This window comes from Archocentrus centrarchus, chromosome 1 (genome assembly GCF_007364275.1).
Source record: "Archocentrus centrarchus isolate MPI-CPG fArcCen1 chromosome 1, fArcCen1, whole genome shotgun sequence".
Lineage (NCBI taxonomy): Eukaryota > Metazoa > Chordata > Actinopteri > Cichliformes > Cichlidae > Archocentrus > Archocentrus centrarchus.
The window spans coordinates 1,654,108-1,674,998 of record NC_044346.1 but is presented as its reverse complement, the minus strand read 5'-3'; the positions used below and the strand labels follow the sequence as shown (position 1 = coordinate 1,674,998).

General features: G+C 42.5%; 4 protein-coding genes across 5 annotated transcripts; 3 read left to right on the top strand and 1 right to left on the bottom strand.

Moving 5' to 3' along the window:
- The first annotated feature begins 235 nt into the window (after window positions 1-235).
- fbxo48 (F-box protein 48) lies at window positions 236-2,801 on the top strand. The gene is made up of 3 exons (XM_030732174.1): window positions 236-351; window positions 1,202-1,512; window positions 2,441-2,801. Exons 2-3 carry the CDS (start codon window positions 1,228-1,230, stop codon window positions 2,600-2,602), a joined length of 447 nt encoding a protein of 148 aa, XP_030588034.1. The 5' UTR covers window positions 236-351; window positions 1,202-1,227; the 3' UTR covers window positions 2,603-2,801.
- Window positions 2,802-3,475: 674 nt separating this feature from the next.
- Window positions 3,476-7,088, top strand: cnrip1a (cannabinoid receptor interacting protein 1a). 2 transcript variants are annotated; one of them, XM_030732161.1, is made up of 3 exons: window positions 3,476-3,724; window positions 4,483-4,589; window positions 5,930-7,088. In XM_030732161.1, exons 1-3 carry the CDS (start codon window positions 3,546-3,548, stop codon window positions 6,091-6,093), a joined length of 450 nt encoding a protein of 149 aa, XP_030588021.1. In that variant the 5' UTR covers window positions 3,476-3,545; the 3' UTR covers window positions 6,094-7,088. The 2 variants fall into 2 exon arrangements, with proteins under 2 accessions (XP_030588021.1, XP_030588013.1); XM_030732153.1 differs by having other exon boundaries at window positions 4,483-4,627; window positions 5,576-7,088.
- A 3,014-nt stretch (window positions 7,089-10,102) lies between these two features.
- Window positions 10,103-12,787, bottom strand: LOC115782018 (E3 ubiquitin-protein ligase TRIM21-like). The gene is made up of 2 exons (XM_030731990.1): window positions 12,678-12,787; window positions 10,103-11,752 (listed from the first exon to the last, which is right to left on the bottom strand). The coding sequence occupies exon 2, from the start codon at window positions 11,741-11,743 to the stop codon at window positions 10,103-10,105; it is 1,641 nt and encodes a 546-aa protein (XP_030587850.1). The 5' UTR covers window positions 11,744-11,752; window positions 12,678-12,787.
- A 1,277-nt stretch (window positions 12,788-14,064) lies between these two features.
- Window positions 14,065-17,427, top strand: ppp3r1b (protein phosphatase 3 (formerly 2B), regulatory s1ubunit B, alpha isoform, b). The gene is made up of 5 exons (XM_030732139.1): window positions 14,065-14,159; window positions 14,349-14,522; window positions 14,865-14,924; window positions 16,454-16,638; window positions 17,152-17,427. The coding sequence occupies exons 1-5, from the start codon at window positions 14,135-14,137 to the stop codon at window positions 17,197-17,199; spliced, it is 492 nt and encodes a 163-aa protein (XP_030587999.1). The 5' UTR covers window positions 14,065-14,134; the 3' UTR covers window positions 17,200-17,427.
- The last annotated feature ends 3,464 nt before the right edge of the window (window positions 17,428-20,891 follow it).

Here is a 20,891-nt window from a genome sequence, read left to right as displayed (position 1 = left end):
TATATATATATATATATATATCGTACATTCGGCATATCTTTAAAAACGATGCATGCTTTTACATTATCAAAGCATTTAATCTTAAATTAAAGCAACAACAATAAAAAATCAAAAGATATTGACGCTATCATTCAACATTTTGAAAATGCATAGTTAAAAATACTTTATGGTTAATTTTACTATTTGAAAATTAAGGAAAAAAGTTTTTTATTGTTTTTAAATGTATTTGAATAACGGACTGTGAGCCTTGTACGCATGCGCCAACGATCAATTTACGCTGACGTATCCTGCGTTTGTAAACATCCGTTAGGACATTTAAACGTGTGTCAGCTGTCAGGGATCCCCCCGGAGGTAAGAGACCGAGTTTTAGCCCGCACACTGCCGGCTTTCTATCAGACAGACGGGGACACGTGCACGTCGGTCGTTCCCGTTACAGGAGCGATGTTTGGGCTGAAAACGAGGCGGCTGCAGAGGTTTTTCAGGAGCCTTTAGCCGTTAGCAGGGGAGGGTCTCCGGGTCACGGCAGAGAAACGTGATTTTGTTGTAAAAATTCACGCATGGGGCCAAAAGAGAATTTTTAACCTGTGCTCAAGAAAAGAGGAAGCAGTTAGTGTTCGGGTGGAAGCCTCCTGATGGAATCGGTGCTTTGTTTCACTTTCGGTTCGCGTTGAGGCTCCTTTCGTAAAGGGGCCTCCCGTGATCATTCACATCCTTCTAGTTCATTCACGTCTCACAATCCCAGCCATCCATTTTCTTCCGCTTATCCTGTTCAGGGTCGCGTGGGGACTGGAGCCTATCCCAGCTGTCATAGTGCGAGAGGCAGGGTGCACCTGTACAGGTCGCCAGCCTGTCGCAGGGCCAACACAGAGAGACAGACAAGCTTTCACACTCACATTCACACAATCCCGTCCTGTCTTATTTTAAAGCTTTTATTTGTCTCTTTTTTTGTCCTTTAATGTTTCATTAGTCATGTTGTGTCTGTGATGTAATTATTTTACTGGAAAAGATTTCTAAGAAAACCATTCTTCCTCTTTTGAAATGTCTTTAAGAGTCTCACACGTTAACTGTGATTTATCTTCACATCAGCTCCGAGTTAAGCGATTTTTGGCTGAAGCCTTTTTAGGTGAACCAGTAAAGTGTGAAGCTCTTACGACGTTTTTGGCCAGAATCATTTCTCCATCATTGTTTGCTCTTTCCTCAGGCTCTTCCACTCAGTCTGTCTCTATTATGCAGCATGAGCTTGGGAGGACTCCACCAGTGTTTTTTCTCTGTGAAGGAAGCCCCGTCCTGACCCCACCTCGAAACTTTGCAGAGATGCTGCCGACAGAAATGAGTGTGAGGATTTTCGGCGAGCTGGACGCGGCGAGCCTGTGCAGCGCGGCTCAGACCTGCAGGCTGTGGCATCAGATCATCGAGCAGAGCGAGCAGCTGTGGAAGAAGCAGTGCTTGCTTGTCCGAGCCATCTGCCAGAGGGAGGTGGACAGTGACCGGAGACACGGCCTCACCTGGAAGGTCAGCTCATCCTCTGAGAAACTGGCTGCGGTGCTTCATGTCAACACATCACATTTAAAAAAAAAAAAAAAAAAAAAAAAAAATCTCAGATTTGTCTGACTAATTTCCAGGGGAACGATCCACTTAGAAACAGGAATTATACAAAATTTCAGTTCCCTGCTGTCATTAGTTTGCGCCAAAAATCTTTTAAAGGATGAAGGTCGGGGAGTCCTAGGTGTTTCTCCAGCATGTTTTTTGAGGGTCCATTATGTAGAAACTGGTGGCACTCAGTCCTTTAGGTGTTTGAGGGTAAATATCTGATCTGGCTCGGTGAATGTGGAGCTTGGAGGAGGTGTGATCTCTGACAGCAGGTTTGGAGGTCTGTAGAAACCAGTTTGCAGGTCAGGACTGAGATTTGCTGTCCAGGTTCTCACATTAGCTTAGTGTTTTTCACAGATTAAAGCCTGAATATTCCAAAAAATAAAAGAACATCACAAATTTTGGGAAATAATATTCACAGAAACTTGTGCTTTTTAATAAAGTTCATTTGGATTTGATCCTTGGTGTCACACCTGGGGAATATCAAACTGAAGATGGATGAAAGTGCTTTTTTTTTTTTTTTTTTTTTTTTTTGTTCTGTTTTTTCATATTCAGGTTTTAAGTTCCTCAAAAAATGATGCTAGATACATATCTGCACACAGACTGAAGACATTCCCACTTTAAAAAGTGGGAATATCTGGAGGGTCAAATGGAAAACCACAGTTGAAGTCTCACCGTGCACTGAGTTTTACACACTGTTTTATTTTACTTGTGCTATTAAAAACTCCCTGGTTTCAGTTTAGCCAGTAAAAACTGTGCTGGCTTTATTGAAGGCTTTAAATGTTTCCTCCAAAACCAGCACCATGAAACAGAAGCTCACCTCTGACAGCATCCTGTTTCCTGTCTGCAGGTCACCCTGGTGAGGAACTACATACGCAGCTGTGTGAAGAGAGACTGGCTGATTGGACGGTTCAGCCACGTGAGGTCGGCAGATGAACTGAGGGACAGGAAGCTGATGCCACTGGATGCTGAGACCTGGGGGGAAATCCTGCAGGCTGAGCTGCATCGATGACGGCATTCAGATTTATCGAAGCACCTGGAGCACTTCTGATTTTTAACGCTAATATATACCCTCTGCAGTTTGTGTTTCACAAGAAACGCAGACATTTGTACATATTTTTAAATTTTTGTAAGAAAAATTATGGAGAAACAAAATGAAAAACTTTAAAAAAAATAATTTCTTTTTTAAATGTAAATATGAACCAATAAACCGTCTTTGTGAGGTTCATCGTGTTTCTGTGGACTCGTTATTTTACATGCTGAATGCATCACAGTTTCTACTGTGAAGCACAGCAAAAATATTCAGTGTAAAATGGTGCAAACACTGAAGATGTCACAGATTCACAGAGAAAGAAATATGGCTGCAGGCAGGTGAATATATAAATCTGATATTAAAACCAATAGAGTTAAGAAAATCTAAAGTACAGCTAACATGCTGCAGGTGACAGAGGCTGACGCACAGGGACATTGTAGTGACCACCTACAAAACCTTGCTAACACTTTCGCCAACAGGGGGAGTGTTTTACCTGCACAGGTGCTAAAACATTTTTATCCCGAGGAAGCTTTGGGCTGCTCTCGTTTCTCTAATTTGACCTCATGCTAAAGGTGGAGGTCTGATGGAGGGTGCACAGATATGACCTTTGCTGAAATGAAGCACAAAAAAGATACAACACACCTGATACAGGTAGTTATTTTCTTACGATCACGCACCTGCAGCTTCCACCTTGACCATGAACCTGAATGTATGTATTTAACGTGTATTTATTTTTCCTCCTCTGGTTTTCTGCCCCGCGGACTACATTTGTGTTTTTTTTTTTTTTTTGCTCCAGTCTTTTATTTTGAAAGCAACTGTCACCGGAAGCCGTGCGAGCCTGCAGCTTGATTCTGGTCCTTTCTCAGCATCCTCATCATCCATTCGCTTCCCCCTCCGTGAGCTCGGGACCGACAGCGGAGTCATGGACGACGTCCCCTCGATCATCAACATCTCCATCGCCCTGCGGATCCAGCCCAACGAGGGCCCGGTCTTCTTCAAGGTGGACGGGACCCGGTTCGGCCAGAGCCGGACCATTAAGCTGCTCACGGGCTCCAAGTACAAGATCGAGGTGGTGATGAAGCCTGGAAACGTCGAAGCCACGTAAGGACATCAGTGACCTGTCTGCAGCAGGCCAGCGCGCATGTGCGTGAAATGATAAAATGTTTGAGAGGAGGTGACAATGAAGCGCAGAGAGGGGCAGGCTGCTGCTCCTGCTGCAGGCCGCAGCATACACACCTGCTGAATAAATCATACGGAGATCACGTGGCTCAGGTCGGCTCGGCAGGGCGGAGTCCGGCTCACCGTCACCGGTGATGTTTAAAGGAAATGACGCGTTCAGTGCGGGAATAAAGGGGTTAATTAAAAAACAACAACAAAAAAAAAAACCATGTAAAAATAATTGATTACAAGTCAATATACAGAAGTATTGTCAGCTATTTGTGCAGATAGGGGTCATATATATATGTGTGTGTGTGTGTGTGTGTGTGTGTGTGTAAGACAGTGATTCCCAAAGTGTGGCCTGGGTCCCTGTAGAGGGCAGCTGTTGAAAACGAGTTTGCCTGCAGAGGATTTTGAATGGCTCAGAGCATGATGCTCTCATTCAGTCCCACTGATCACACTCAGCTCACCGCTGCTCATCAGATTGTTTAACAATGGTGGAGACAAAATATCACAACTGATAAAAATGTTCAATGTTCTTATCCACAGTCATGGACAGCCCCTGTGTTAATAATGGTATAGATTTAATAACAGTCTGAAAATGCAGCTTTAATGAGCTTGATGATGGCGACATCATCTGTCTGCATGCACGTGCACTGTCATCATTAAAGTCTCGCTCTTTGGCCTCGTCTTCCTCACAGCAACATGAACATCGGGGGCATCGTTTTCCCGCTGGAGCAACAGTCCAGGGATGAGGATTCGGTGGTTTACTACGGTCAGTACGACACCGAGGGCGTCCCCCACACCAAGAGTGGAGACCGGCAGCCTGTCCAAGTCAGCATAGAGGTGAGATCAGAAGAACCAGAGTATGGTACATCATCTTTAAATGGAAACTAGCTGAGAGAACAGCCTCACTCAAAGCACGTGGACCACTTTTAACCCTCGGCAGTAACTCAGAGTTTGATTTTAGGAAGTGGAGGAGCCTCTGGACTCGTGAATGGTTAATAAGATCACAGGTACTCTTTGGAAGTTCCTGACTTTAAAAATGCTTTAAAATCTTCGAGCAAGCAGCAGAATGTGAAGAAATAACTGCACCTGTGTGTGGAAACCAAACTGACACCAGTACCCTCATGTACTTTCGTGTAATACCACTTTGTACCACCAGGTGCCCCCTGGTAATGTAACGCTATTTGTGGGCTTTTGGTGCCCTCTAGTGGCCGTTAACCCATTGCGCTGCCTTTTGTGTGACTGATGCTGAGTTTGGGCACTCAGTCAGGAAAGAGAAAGAAAGCTTAAAGAGGACCTCCACTGTTTCTGTCCTTAGCTTTAAGGACGGATGTGCAGCCTTAAAGCTAAGGACAGAAACTTGATATTTAACACGTTAGAACATCTTAACCACATCATCTGTTTCTGATCTCTGCGTACGATCATTAGAAGAGAGAATAAAGGGGAGAGTGTGTATTCAGGTTCGTTAAATACTGAGTGAACCTTTGCGCATCTACATTTTTAGTAGCCCATTGAGTACTTTTAAGGTGGTGGTGTCACCCAAGTGTCCATGTGACCACTACACAGGTGTATGCTCAGCACAGTGCAGCCTTAAACGGATGTTGCTGTCAACCAGTAACAGATTTAATGGTCCAAACACTTTAAGATCTGTCAGCTGGTGCGTTAACGAGGTTTTCTGTCAGCAGATGACATCAGCGTGCACACTGTCTGACTCATTGGTCCAGTCTGCGTAAAAGATAAATTAGCCTCGTTAAAAACACGAAGCTCTCTGTTCTGCTCTCTGTGCAGTTTAACAAGGCGGGCTCGTTTGAGACGGTGTGGCAGGTCAAATACTACAACTACTACAAGAGGGAGCACTGCCAGTTCGGCAACAAGTTCAGCAGCATCGACTACGAGTGCAAGCCCAACGAGACGCGGACCCTGATGTGGATCAACAAGGAGTCCTTCAACTGACTCCACCCAGCGAGCGCCGATCGGAGGACCTCAGTCGCACAAGACCGGGACTGCCTTTGAACATCAGTGTCACAGTAACACACGGCGCCTCCTGAAGGCGGGCGTCCGGTCGGCGGCGGTCTGCTGTTTGTGTTCTTTGCCATGCTGCTCTGCGTGAGGGCGGGTTTCACCTTTAAAGCTGCATTCAACAGAGTGAATTTAGCTTCTCAGCTGCTTTCAGAAGTTCAACACCAAATGAAAGCAAAATGACAGCAAACAATCGGACTGAAAGAGAGGGGCACTCCCTTCCTGTGTGGGTGTCTTCCTTTCATCAACCTGAACATGAATTTCTTCTTGAAAAGTTGCAGCTTTAAAGCAAAGTTAGAGGAACAACCAGACGGTTTGTGATCCGAAGAAGGTTGATGCTCGTTTCAAGTCTGTGTGCCCGGTCCAGATTCAGAGCTGAGCTTCCACTTTCTCCAGGACTCAGACACTCAGTAGTTTGCAGCTGCAATCACAATAGTCATGTTTTAACTGCTGATCCACGTCTCCTGAAATTCCCACCAGTTTGTGTTCAGGAGGCACAGACAGGCGTGGGCCTGTTTGCAGCTCATTTGCTCAGCTGTGATGGAGCTAGGCCAGCAGGTTCGCCCTGCTCCTAGTCTAGGCTAAACACCTTCTGTACTCGATGCACAGACTTGAAAGACGTCTCCATCTTCTCTTCGGTCTCTGGAAAACTCTTCTGACTGTTCCTTTAACACTGAAACCGCTCAGACTGAAGAGCAGCGTGGGAAACACCTGAACTATTTTATCTTATGTGTTACCTGCGTGAAGGTCTGAGAGAAGAGAGGGCAGATGAGATGATGAACATCACCGTAAATGTTCTTAAATTTCTTATGTCTCATTTTTTGTGTTATTTAAAGGAGAATTCCTCCTTAAACGGTCTGTATGCTGCAGTTTTCGGTTCAGTCATTTCCAGCAGCAGAAACGAGTTTCACCGGTCTGAGTGCTGGTCCTTCACAATAAAAGCTCGAGGGACACTTTCTGGAGCGTCCACGTGGACTATTTCCAGCGGCGGAGTAATCCTTTGAGCCTTGAAACCCCTCTGAGGAGGCGAGTGCTTCAGTTTTCTCATTCAGACTCTGTGCTTTTTCTCGCCGGCTGTAAGTGCTTCACTTTTTGTTTGTGCTGCTGAATATTTTTCTGGTTTCTCTCCAAGTGCATGACTGGATTCTTTTTTTTTTGCCAAATACGATCTGTCTGTTTGTTCCTTTGTTAAGATGTCTCGATGCCTGAAACTTGCTGTTTTGTTACGTCTTGAACTGAGGAGTATAAAGTGTGTCTGTGAATAAACTGCTATACAGAACCAGTGGGGCTTTGACTGCTGCTTCCCTGGAATAATATGCAGTATTTCTCTGCATGCTTCGAAATAGAAAAACAGCCAGAGTTAAAGAGCTTTCATACTACCGTACAGCTGACACTTTCTCCACACAAACTCAGCATCCCACCGAAGCTCGTTTCTGCCGCTGAAAAAGTTTGCTCTGCTTTTATCACGCTGGCCCCCTCCTAACTGCACAGTGGACTTTTCCTCTTGAGACTCCCTGAGCCCCCAGGCTCTTCCAATAAAACTAGATTAGTTTAAAAACTGAACCAGCCAGGCCAGGTAACAGATTTAAAGGTGTGTTTTTCTCCAGCTGAGGGCTCCAATTCAAATCAGTATCAACCAGCTGCTCCCGTACTCCGCAGTCCTCTTACTTCCTGTCTCTCCAATCAACATTTCGCCCTTTCTCTCCCCTTTATGGGAAGAGTCCCAGACCCAACAATAATTACAGAGAAAACCCAACAGTTGAAACGACCCCGTATGAGCAGCACTTGGTGACAGTGGGAAGGAAAAACTCCCTTTTAACAGGAAGAAACCTCCAACAGAACCAGGCTCAGGGAGGGGCAGTCATCTGTGACCGGTTGGACTGAGGGGAGAGAGACAGGACATGCTGTGGAAGAGAGCCAGAGATTAATAATAATTAATGAATAAATGCAGAGTAAAAAGAGGTGAATGAAGAGTGAAAAGAGGGGAGTGGAGTGCTCGGTGCATTATAGGAACCACCCCAGCCTCCTTGGCCCATTGCAGCGTGACTAAGGGGTGGTTCAGGGTCACCTGATCCAGCTATAACTTTAAACTTTATCATAAAGGAAAGTTTTAAGCCTAATCTTAAAAATAGAGAGGGTGTCTGTCTCCTGAATCCAAGCTGGGAGCTGGTTCCACAGAAGAGGGGCCTGAAAAATGAGCCACTGAGCCCCTACAACCGATCTCAGGGTCCCCCCACCTGCTGAATCCCAGTGTAATCCCTGACTGTCCTCATTTTCCTGTACAGCAGAGTCACTCTTGACATTTAGGGGGTGACTCTGTTGTAGAGTCTACCACATCCATAACAGAAACTAGAGCTTTCCAAAAGTGCTCTCTTTTTCCCAGCTCATGTTCTAGTGTTCAAGCTGAGCTCAATCATTAGGATTAAAATTGAGATTGAAATAATGTTTGTATTCTCATGTAGTAACATTGTTTTATTATTACATTAATATAGCAGGTTCAGTTAGCTTTGCACAAACATAGCTGGAAGAAATGTCCTCCACAGGGCTACTTTTTTACTTTTACTAGAGTGTTTGTTGTGATTTGGTGCTATATAAATAAAACTGAATTGAATTGAAGTTGACCTCTAATTTCCTGCTTCTAAATTCAGATAAAATTGATTGGAAGATTTGATTGGTACTGATGGTGTGTGTGGAGTCTTCCGTAACCAAGCCGGTACACCCGCACACTGCCATGATTTCCTGCCATCTTGACATTTATTTCAAATTCATATTCAAGTTGATGATGCTGATTAGATTAACTCACTGAATTCTACCTTTTACACTAGCTTTATATTGTCCGGGGGTTGGAAATAAGCCACATAACTCATGTAACTGCTCATATTCTGTTTATTTCAGTTGGCTGAATCCACAATGTGCATGCAGTGAACATCAGATCACAGCCTGTACTCAAAGAAAAATTCACTGCAGCTCACAAAAGAAATCGCAGCGTGAATTTTTTTCTATTATTTTTTCCCACGCTGCACTAATACACCTGATATTAGGGCTCCCCTACCAGCCAAATCCTACTTTAACCCCTGCTTGTAGCTAGATTGGCAAACTCTGAGTACTTGATAACTGTGGGACTGCTTAGAGCGATTAATGTTTGGATAAGTGGAGCCAGATAAGGGAACGGCATCCTGGATATTTTGAACTTGCTTCTATAGGCCCCAGGGATCCGGAATGTCAAGCAGGCATTGGCCCTCGAGGAATGTGTGATGAGCAAATAGTTTAAATCTGGCAGATTCAGGCAGAAGGATTTAAATCCTTCAGATTCAGAGTGTCAAGTCAAACCTCATAGATCTCATTTATGATTAAACATGTTATTTAAAGTAAGTGATTATTTATGTAGACGGTAGTTTAATCATTAGTGGAGTTGGCTTCACATGCATGAGGGACTCACAGCAAACAGAGCAGTAGTCAGAGTAGTTTAACACCTCTGATATGAGCCTCAGTGTTCACTGTTCTGCTCTCTGTTGGTGAACCATAACAAGGCTTTTATCATGAAGAAAAAACACAGTCTGGTTTTCACTGTGGTCTAACACACTGCAAACCTGCAGCTGTTCAGTCTTTAGATTTAAACTGGAACAGGAAATCCTGTGAACCACGATTTCATTCTGTGATCAAACCATCAAATCACTGTTCAGTCCGTGTCACACCGTTTCACCATCACCACCGGTTCATTTTCAGTTTGCATTTGTTACAATTACATATTTACAGATTTTATTTGATCATTTATTTATTGTCAGTTTTCACTAAAATACTAAACACTGCTTTCAAACGAGACCTTGTCAGATAGCAGAAGTTACTCTAACCCAAACCTCTTTATGAACACACATTGTGTTCTGCAGATTGTTAAATGAAGTGTCAGCTTCTTTTTTGTTACTACTTTTGGATGATTGTTGCATATTAGGAACAACACAATACCTGAGTCAGCTTTTTGCATCAAATGTATTTAATGGGGTGCCCGTTTAAGAGAGCACATCAGTTAAAGGCGTCAACAGCATGTCAGTGGTAATAATGTGCTGTAACACAATGGGGTGGCTGTGGATCTGTGGGTAGAGCAGGTCATCTACTAATAGTAAGGTTGATGGTTTGATCCCTGTATGCCAAAGCATCCTTGGGCAAGTTGCTGAGCTCCGAGTTGCTCCAGATGCCTTGATTGGAGCTAGAAAGTGAGACAGAAAGCACTTACACACAGGAAGTGTGTATAAATGTGAGTCAATGAGATGTGCCATATAAAATAAATCAAATACATTTTTACTGAGTGTGATTGACAGGACAGATAATCAGAGGAGCAGAGTTTTTACCACCATGATAAAGACCAGGACTGAAGTATGGATGGAGTTCCTGAGTGAAGGAGCAGCCAGTAAAGGAGTAGATCAGAGCTGCAGCATCTACATCATAAAAGGAAACCAGACCCTCCTCATAATCCACAAACAGCCCCACCTTCTCAGGAGCAGACTGAAGACAGAGGGAGACTGGAGGAACAGCACAAGCTGTGTACTCATTTTCATTTCTCAGCCACACAGTCCAGAAACCATCCTGAGGAGTCAGTCTGATGTTTCCCTTCCTTTTGCTCGACTCTGTGGCCACTCCTAAATCCCAGTCAGTCTTTCCTTTAACCTGAACCTCAAAGTAAAATCTGCCTGAAGAGAAACTCTGAGTTCCTAAAACACAAACACAGTAAGAAAATCTCTCTGGATTGTCTCGAAGTTTCTTCTTCTCACTCTCATGATTCACTCTCTTCCCATCATCAGACAGGATGAGATAAGGATTTGCTGTATCAGGATCAAGAGTCACATCTACTGCATACTGCTGGACCTTCTTCAGCTTAGCCTCAAGCAGCTTCTTCTTCTCTTTCCTGAGTCTCTCCTCCAGCTGAGCCACAGCTCTCACCACAGTCCCCTCATGTGCTGGACGGACGCTGACCTTTGTCCAGTCCTTGGTGGGTGGAGCAGCTTTCAGAGATGAGAAGCTTTGGAGGAGGTGGAGGTGGTCTTCAGACTGTGAGAGCTGCTCCACCTCAGAGCTTCTCTCCATCAGCTCAGAGATTTCCTGTTCCAGATCTTTGATGAAACCTTCAGCCTGTTTCTCTGCTGTTTCCTGTTTGTCTTCGATCTCCTTTATGAGCTCCTTCAGGCCTCTCTCAGCAGACTCCATCAGAGCAGTGAAGACCTGAACACCTTCTGCTTTCTCTCTGTCTGCAGCATCTTTGCTCATCTTCACTGACTCTTTGACCTCCTCGATCTTCAGTCGTCTCTTCTGGATCATCTGCTGAATTCCAGCCTCTGTCTTCCTCAGCTCTGCCTTCTTTCCTTCAGACTCTTCTCTCAGAGGAACAAACTCATGGTTCTTGTGGTCTAAAACAGAGCAGAGCACACAGACACATGTCTGGTTGGTCTTGCAGAACAGCTCCAGAGGTTTATCGTGCTTTGTACACATCCTGCTTTCCAGGTTCTCTGCAGGCTCCATCAGCTGATGTCTTTTCAGACCTTTCACTGTCAGATGAGGCTCCAGGTGAGTCTGACAGTAGGAGGTCAGACACACCAGGCAGGACTTCAGGGCCTTCAGTTTGGTTCCAGTGCAGACGTCACAGAGAACTTCTGCTGGTTTGGGAGCTTGTTGCTCTGAGCTGCTGCTGCTGGCTTTCTGCTGAGCTTCATGTCTGAACTGAGCGACCATCTCAGAGATGAAGGTGTTAAGATGAAATTCGGGTCTTGTCTTGAACACGTTGTTACACTTGGGACACTGGTACCTAACATTAATATTCCAGTGCTGAGTGATGCATTTCTTGCAGAAGTTGTGTCCACATGATGTGGTGACTGGATCAGTGAACACATCCAGACAGATGGAGCACAGAAACTGATCTTCAGCTCGCAGATTGCTGGCAGCAGACATGTCTGCACCCTGAGGGAGAAGGACAAGAAACACATTTTATTTAAAATTAAATTTAAACTTCATATTTTATAAAAAAAAAAGAATGAAGTGTTATGATTGTAGTTATATGTGTCTATCAGCAGTTTTGAGTTATTACTGCTCTGCTGTGATGGCATTTATATTGTCGTAAAAGCAGAGTGACAAGCAGCTCAAACTGTTCAACCCTCTGAATGATCAAACCTGCTGAGAAGAACTGACTCACTCAGCTGGGACCAACAACCACATGATGACAATTCAGTGAGTTATGGAAACTTCAGGGAGGACTGACAGAAAGACGAACCATAACTGAGCTCTACAGAAACACAGCATGAATGAAAAAAAGGAAAACACTCAGCAGTTTATTTCAAGTTATTAATGCTCAGAGGTGATGATGGAGGAGATTCAGCAGGAGACACTTTTTTATATTTGAGGAGGATTTAGAACATAGGGAGGAACCATACGAGGACATGTCAGATTACTTCATCATAATATGTTTCTGCAGTGGATCTGTGGCTACATGAGCAGATTTCTACTGAACCAGTGTGACTGTGAGGAGTCAGCAAGAAATGAACAGAGTCAGCTGAAGATTTGTGTGGAAACAAGATGATCAGCTGCTTTCACCACTGTTGCTGAGAGAAACCCGATGGACTCTGAAGCTCCGCCTCTCCCTGCAGGTGTGTCAGGCACTGAGCGGGGAGCTTTTTCAGAGATCAGCGAGGAAAGATTTTCCCGTAAACTTCCTTTTCCCTGTCCACCAAATGCAGTCTGATCAGAGCTGCTGTTAAATCAGCGCTCATTTGATCCTGTTAAAAAAACAGAAAAGCTCACCAGCTTCAGCAGCGTCACAGTTCTAATTCCTGCCACAGACAGCACGACTCACCTTTAAAACAGCGTGAACGTGATCATCTGTACTCACCGGTGCTGTTTAGGACTGCTCGATGATAACAGTTTAATATTCCTGTGAAAACTCTGCTGGGAATCTTCATTTAGAGACAAGCAGGACTCGGCTGCAGCTGTCTATCAGAGTCTGTTTCCGCCTTCTGATCTGTGAATTTATGATTTATACTAAACAAGGAGCAAAGGTGGCATTAGAGCACACTTTGGCTGGAGGAGTGAGGTGTGGTGTGTGGATAAAGTTCACACAGTAACGAGGGTCTCGGGTGATAAGAAGGAGATGACCTTTGTTTGGAGAGTATTTTATGGCAAAGCGGGAGCTTTTCAAGCCCCGAGATCAGAAAGTTTTGACTGTAAACTTCTCTGCAGCCCAATAAATGCAATAAAATGATCAGAACTGCGGTTAAATCAACTTTTATTTTATCCTTTTGAAAAACAGAAAAACTCAGAGCAGCATCGCTGTTATATTTGTACATCTGAATATAGTTTAAAGGTAATCAATCTCCTAAAGTCTATGATGACCGATCACAGTGGTGTGTGAGCTACCTACATGTTCATTGCCTCTCTGGAAGGACTCTGTCAGTGACCTCTGACCTCTGTGCTGTGGTCAGGATCTATCTGAGTACCTTCTGTCTTCCTCTCGTCGCTTCTTTTGCTGCTCATACTGAGGAAAACTCTGCTTCACAGTTTTCATGTGTTTGTATAAATCACTGGTGTTGCCACAGTAGCGAGCAGCCTTCATACACACACACCTCTGTTTGCAGTGTTTTCATCTGCAGCTGTAAATTATCCACAGGATGCTCCTCTTTCTCTCTCTGCAGCCCACACGTGTCTGCTCAGTGTTGCTGAGTCATGTGACCGCACAACAATGGAGGAGGAGTAAAGTCTGCATGCGTGAGAGGAGCAGCGTCTGCACAAATATGTCTGCCTTTTGATGAAAGGGAGCAACACAGAGGAGGGAAACTGAAGCTAAAGTATTGATCCAGTACCAACTGGATGCCTTTTTGGAAGTTGCACTTTTGTAATGAACCAATTCAAACTTTGGCCAGATCCTGAGACCCTCTGTGTTGCAGACCCTTTGGGGATTTTCAAAAACGTAATCAGGACCTGAAGTTCAGAGTTCAGACTCAGAGTTGTAGTGATAACTACCTTGTGTCTCTTTTGGGACATTTCCAATAAGGTAAAATAATAATTATGCATGAAGACTTTTTTCCCCCTACATCTTCACATTTCAAAGCTTCTTTATTTCATTAGATATGATTTATTTTAAAGTGTTAAATCCGTACATGAGATCATCTCCTGAGAGGAAATTCAGAGGAACAGGGCAACGCAGGGCTGCCGTGTTCCTGCTGTTCGTGCTCATTAGCAGAGTGATTAGTGTTGAGAGAGTTGTCACATGACCTGGTGTTAGGGCTTAGAGCGAGGCACCGGGAGCTCCTGCAGCACAAGCATTACTGCAGTGAAGCCCAGCAAGCAGCCATGGCCGGCACGAAGCAGGAAGCCGGTAAGTTTGCAGTCTCTCTGAAGGCAGAAGAGGGAGGAAGTGAGACACAGGTGGACGACAGGTGTTTAAACTGCTGTGTGTCCTGAACTCTGCAGGTAGAGCTGACAGACTGGCCAGCCTCTGTTCATGTGATCTCCTCCTGGAAACCGGCTCCTCTGTGTGTGTGAATAACTCTGTGTTTCATTTCAGACGCTGATGAGATTAAGAGGCTGGGAAGGAGATTTAAGAAACTCGACCTGGATGACTCCGGGTCCCTGAGCGTGGAGGAGTTCATGTCCCTGCCGGAGCTCCAGCAGAATCCCCTGGTGCAGCGAGTCATCGACATATTGGACACCGATGAAAACGGGGAAGTCGACTTTAAAGGTGTTTTTACAAAAACTGAACAGCTGTGGGTCAGCAATTAAAACTTTGTTAATATCACACAGAAGCAGTTCAACAGTCACTAATATTACCCATAATTCAGTTACTAAGTCCAGTAAAAGTCACATTTATATCGTCGCTGATCTGCTGACTAAATATATCAATCAGTTAACACGATTAACAGATTCAGGGACCCGAGGAGAGATAATCATAGTCTTACCTCTAAGCTTTTGTAACGAGAACCTTTTTGAACTTCTTGTTCTTCGGCCTGTAATGTTACTTAAACAGCATTTCTATATGAGCAGTTTGGTTTGAACTGATTGTGATGATTTTTCTTTCCCACAGAGTTCATTGAAGGAGTCTTTCAGTTCAGCGTCAAAGGGGACAAAGAGCAGAGGCTGCGCTGTAAGTGTCTGTCCTAAGATGCAGGTTTGGGGCTCAGATCGGGACCCTTCAGGTTTAATGAAGGTGGTTCATGTTTTCTGCTCCTGAGCAGGTTACATCTGAGATAACAGATCAACACAACACATACACAACCAGTGCCTACTAACCAATCAGATCTCTGGAAAACAGAGCTACACATGCCTCTGTGCACAGACAGTGAGGGGTTCTCTGCTAAATTTGTTTTTCTTTGCCTGATGAGTAAAATAGAGAAAACTGATTCTCAGGAACACATTTATTCTTAATCAACTTCCTGCTCACTGCGGGGAATTTAAAAATTGAAATCAATTTCATTCTTCCATACAGTATAATATAATATAATACTGGTATTATCATAAACAGCGCACCAAAGTCTGGTACTTGTACGTTACTTGCTATCAGTGTATCACTGTCGGGCTCCAGAAATCATTCAAATATCTTCATCTGAACATAAACACATTCAAACATCACTCCACCATCAGAGCCCAAATCTGTGGGAGACACTGAAACACTGTGTTCAAGTCCGCAACAAACCTCCTCCACCGTGCTGACAGCTGCTCTGAGGTGTTTGTCCTGAGTTTGGTTTCCTCCAAACATGCTGCAGTGCATTATGGACAAACATCTCCACTTTGGTCTCGTTTGTTCCACGAGTCTTGTGGTTCGTTCAGATGCAGCTTTGCAAACCTGAGCTGTGCTACCATGTTCTTTTAGCCAGAAGAAGCTTCCTGCTGCAGCCCTGCCAAACAAACCATATTTGTTTGAGCTTGGCATGAATTTCCTGGGACGTCCACTCCTGGGAAGACTGTGGCATTGTGTTAACACACAGCTGGATGCAAACTGACAAAACTTCTGCTTTTATAGAGCTGCTCACATCTGCTTATGATCAATCAAATCAATTGATTAGCAGCACCTGGATATTCTTACTTACCCTCTTCATTCCTCTGGAAGCTGTAAGGTTGTATACATGACTGTACTCAGTCTAGGCCACATCAGCTGCTGACACCAGCCAGCAAAAGTTTTTTGTTTTCTTTATGACTGTTTTTGGTTTGTGAGCAGATGTTGATGATATGAAGAGCAGAAATTCCTGTTAGCTGCATGTATTGAGTCAACAAACTAAATCATACACTTTTACACATTTTCAGTGCCTCCCCTCGTGTCTTAGTCTCCCCACTAGAGATGCATGAAAGACAGTGAGGAGACACAGCAGGTGTTTCAAGGATGAGTTTTAAAGAATGCTCCTCCCTCTGTGGTTTGGTTATTCTAGCTGTAGCCACACCTCTTTCATATCTGAAGATGGAAGATGGACCTGTGCACCCTCTGTTGTAGCTCCTTCTGCAGTCTCCTCCCTCCTCTCTCCTTCAGATGCATTTGAGGAGCTGAGACCATCTTCACCATGGAGCACTGACAATGACTTCAGGTCACAGGCAGGAGGACGGAGGAGATGAGGAGGCACATATTACAGAAATGAGGAAACTATCCTTCATGTTATCTCTGTGTTTCTGCTCTGAGCTCAGTTGCCTTCAGGATCTATGACATGGACAAGGATGGCTACATCTCCAACGGAGAACTCTTCCAGGTCCTGAAGATGATGGTGGGCAGCAACCTGAAGGACACGCAGCTGCAGCAGATTGTCGACAAAACCATCCTGAACGCTGACAAAGACGGAGACGGCAGGATCTCCTTTGAGGAGTTCTGTGCGGTGAGTTTTCATAACTCAGCTTCTTTTCTCACCACCTGCAGTCGAACTGGAGTCTGAAAAGACAGAAATCAGAAAAAGTAACATGTCACTGTAATCAAATTACATTCTAATTCAACTCATTTGTTGTTATAAGTCTTGGACTCTTCCTTAATCTGTTTTCTTGCAATTATCCAGTTCAGGGTTGTGGGGGGCTGCCACAGAGCTGTCATAGAGCTGACACAGAGACACAGACAATCATTCAGGCTCTCCTAAGCACCCAGCATGTAACCGCTGCATCACCATGCTTATCTTTGATGGAAAAAATGTACCGTATACCTGAACATATCTTCTCAGAGTGTTGGACACATTCAGATGTTCGTGTTTTAGTCTGGTCCCAAATGGTGGAGCTTCTGGAGTCGTGTAGCTTTCCTGTCATTCTGTTAGATGCTGCAGGCCAGCCCTGTTTTCAGATTCACTTCAGTCAAAAAACACGAAGGAGAAATGTGTGACCTCACTTCCTGTTGTACCCTGCAGGTCGTCAGTGGAATGGACATTCACAAAAAGATGGTGGTGGACATCTGAGAGCCGTTGGACTGAGTTTGGACTGTTTGTTTTAAACATTTTTAAAACATTTTTAACTTGATTTTTTTTTAATACAAAAGCTACAACAGTTAAGTTAACTAATGTGTCTGTTTACATATGAAGACAGCTTAAAAAAATCTGATCTAATAGAGCTTGTATAATGTTATATTTCATATATTATTGTACTGTTTCTCTGTATGATAATAAAATAAAATGAACATGTACACATTTCTTCCCAGCGTGTTAGACATTAAAATTGTTGACCTCAAATTTCAGTCTGAAATTTGAGTACCGAGCACTAAATCAGACAGAAACTCTGAGTAAGGACCAGGTGGACAATAGAAAATAACAAATAAAACAGGTTTTAATTTTCCAATTAGGGTGAACAAGGCTAAGAGTCAGAGTTTCAAATGAATTAAAATTCTCTCTGGATCTTTTTTTAATCAGCTGGAGTGGAAGATTGCTGCTACTCCTCCTCCTCGCCCCGTGCTTCAAGGATTCTGACAGTTAGTGTGACTCGGGGCAGTCTGACAGTGTTTTGGCAAAGTTACACACTGATTCAATATTAACTTTAGTGACTTCTCACTGGTGTAACTGGGAATCATTACTGGTAGTACCACATTCATGATTTCAAGGATTATTCAATTACAGATGCTTTGAGGTCACTGGCTGTGGCAAATATATATATTGTGTTTCTTCTTCAAAACTTTAAAACTATTGTTAAAATGCCTTTAAATGCCCCTTATTATTTCCTGTTTGTTCTCTTTTTTTTCTTTTGGGAACTTGAAGGACTCATCACATGTGCAGCAGTTTTTTTCTCTTCAAAGAGCACATATAAATCTTTTTTGAAAAGACATCTATGACTGTTACCTGTGAGAATCCTGCTATGATCAAAATATATTTTACATTTTCAATCGCAGTTTTCTTGCCCATTTCATCTGCTCCTCCAAAGCTACCTAGTGTGACGGTGTATGGTAGAGTTTTTTTTCTCAACCATCTTGCCTTCAGTAAAATCTGAGGTACCAGTAAAGAAAAAATAACATGAGGTAGTTAGTTTATTTTTTTTAAGTAAAATTAAAAAAGGGTGGGTGGGGGGTTATAATTATATACAAACAATTCAAGATTGGTTTAATTCTTCAGGATTAGTGAGCCATGCAATAACAAAAGAGTTATGACCTTGTTATCTATCACAACATGCAACCTTTCCACATTGTGCAAAGTGCGAAGAGTCAAAACATTGCTATTCTTGATCATATTGATTTAAAGTACATACTAGCAAAGAGTGCAGTGTAAACAAGTGGTGCCCTTCCACTTCTATGAAATCATGCCTGAGATGTTGAACAAATGCATAAAATACATAAAACACAGAGCATTACATTCATATTTATTAGTTTTATTCATAATACCTTCCCAGTGCATCTCATGGCTATAGCATTTGTACTTTGTAGCACTGTTAACTTTGCTTTTAATAACCTAATCTACAGGAGATACAGTAGCTCACAGATAATGTATTGGCCCTTAGCTGTCTTAAACAACACTGTCAAACTATTTCCCATGATTTAAAATATTGAAAATATTATAAAATGATACATGTAAATATCAGGTAAATATCAAAAGTAATGAAAACGTATAATCATATCTTAGATATAGGCTCTGTCTTGCAGTTACAACTTTTTAAAAATCTTTTTTTTTCTCAAGAATTATGTTACTCACGGGGGATTGTAATATGTTCAATCATTAGTCTCTTGGGATGCTTCCCAGTATTCTTTGACCAATCTGAAAACTATAATTAGCTTTGTTAGTAAGAGAAACCTTGATTACTTTATTTCTATGACTTTATTTATTTATTTTGCATTCTGTGTAATTTTGTTGGTCTTGTTTTGAATATAACCATCATGTAGTGCAGTGAAGCAACAAAAATCAAAGGTAAAGTGAGTCTGATGTGATTACTGTTCTGTCATAGACTAAATCTTTAACAAAATATTCAGAGGTCAGAGGTCATACTCACACCATCGTCCCTTGTTGACCTTTTACTCAGCTCACTGCAGAATTGTTGTCTGTGGTCGTCTTGTTGAATTCATGGTGTTTCCCTTCTTAGACCTCATGCCATATTATAGGAACAGCAATAATTAGTGTTACAAGAAACAAGAAGTGGATTATAGCCTCCTGATCAGGTGCCATGATTGTGGCCTATCCATGATAGATTAACAAAATAGATTATGAGTCAGAATACTGAAAATGCTGATACTGCAATATGATTATGGTGACCAATTGTTTCTCTGAGAGTTCCTTTTCCCCTTCAGTCCACTGATGTGTTCTTCACTGGTACCCTGTGACAGGGCACACCTATGGCCTACTGCTCCCCACATCAGGGCGTACTCCTGTTGTTGTCACTCCCCCTGGGCCAGACTTGGACACAGAGGTGATGGGTTCAGTTCACTTTTTATTACCAGATGTTGGACCTTCTTACAGAGCGTCACGTGGAACCTTTAGAGCTGTCAGCCGGGTCAGGAGGGCTTGGTATGACTCTTCTCACCTTGAACTGCACCAGGGTTTCTTTATTAATAACTCTGATGGGAGTCCAGTCTCCTGGAACCACCACTGCTGTTGTCTGTGTTGTTAGTTAACAGTTTCATCTCTTAGGTCTTAGATTGCTTGTGGATCATGTTGAACTTCACATTGTTAAAATTTCTTTTTAGAGTAACTTGTAAAGCCCATGTAGTGAACACCTGCTCTATTATAAATCCCTCCTTAACATTATTTATATTCAGCGTATCTGTAGAAATGTGAACACTATGGAAAGGCAAACTTACTCTTTTTATTATTACCTTTCTGGATTGTTTTCTTCAAAGTTTGCTTTATTATAATAATCTTCAATTTGTTCACATATTCAAAATCCAAAACAATCAATGTTCCCATTTCTTATAATCATTCAAATCATGGTTATAAACAAATCTGCCAAATAAATAAATGTGAATGCACAAAACTGTAAACCAGGTACTTTTATTTTATCATGTATTTTCATAAAGAGGTTTTCAATTCTTTTTGGTTTGTCTTGTGTGCTCAGATCAGCTGTGTGTCAGAAAATATTCACAAGCACTTATTCTAACTTTTCTTTTTAAGGTTTCAGTAAAACTTGGTTTCTCATAGGAACTTTTTCTTGAAATTTGACAGCAATCATCAATGAGAATAACAACCACTAATAAATATATTAAACATCATTTGCATATAACGCCTCAATTTGAGATGATTAAGGCATTAGTCTGTTTTTCTGGCTTCATTTTTAGGAAAATCAATTAAAAAGAAACTTTTTTTTTTTGACATTCTCAATTACTATTGTCTGTAATTATCATTAATCACACTCTGTATTAAATTACCAGGCTTGAAATAAAAGAGGATCCTGAGACTACAACCTACAAAACCTATAATATAACAATTTTCCACTTGTCTTGTCTTTGGGTTTGAAATTTTCTCTAGTTCTGTTCATGTTAACAACCTAAAAATCTATTTTTTTTAAATATATTTTACATATTATATTTATATTCCCACAAAATATCAGTTTCCAGTGGTTTTCATATGGATTTCAACATTTTTTCAAGCTGTTTTCTCCTCAAAAATTGTCTATAAAATGTTTGTCCAAAAGAAACGCAACAATAACTTACAGAACTTGTGACTGATATGTAATTGATGCG

Bases quoted from the DNA above. Each gene is read 5' to 3' on its own strand.
- fbxo48 (XM_030732174.1), top strand. From the start codon at position 1,228: ATGCAGCATGAGCTTGGGAGGACTCCACCAGTGTTTTTTCTCTGTGAA. The intron at 1,513-2,440 runs GTCAGCTCATCC...TCCTGTCTGCAG, and splicing joins GACACGGCCTCACCTGGAAG to GTCACCCTGGTGAGGAACTA.
- cnrip1a (XM_030732153.1), top strand. From the start codon at position 3,546: ATGGACGACGTCCCCTCGATCATCAACATCTCCATCGCCCTGCGGATC. The intron at 3,725-4,482 runs GTAAGGACATCA...TCTTCCTCACAG, and splicing joins CCTGGAAACGTCGAAGCCAC to CAACATGAACATCGGGGGCA. The intron at 4,628-5,575 runs GTGAGATCAGAA...CTCTCTGTGCAG, and splicing joins CTGTCCAAGTCAGCATAGAG to TTTAACAAGGCGGGCTCGTT.
- LOC115782018 (XM_030731990.1), bottom strand. From the start codon at position 11,743: ATGTCTGCTGCCAGCAATCTGCGAGCTGAAGATCAGTTTCTGTGCTCC.
- ppp3r1b (XM_030732139.1), top strand. From the start codon at position 14,135: ATGGCCGGCACGAAGCAGGAAGCCG. The intron at 14,925-16,453 runs GTAAGTGTCTGT...CTCTGAGCTCAG, and splicing joins CAAAGAGCAGAGGCTGCGCT to TTGCCTTCAGGATCTATGAC. The intron at 16,639-17,151 runs GTGAGTTTTCAT...TGTACCCTGCAG, and splicing joins CCTTTGAGGAGTTCTGTGCG to GTCGTCAGTGGAATGGACAT.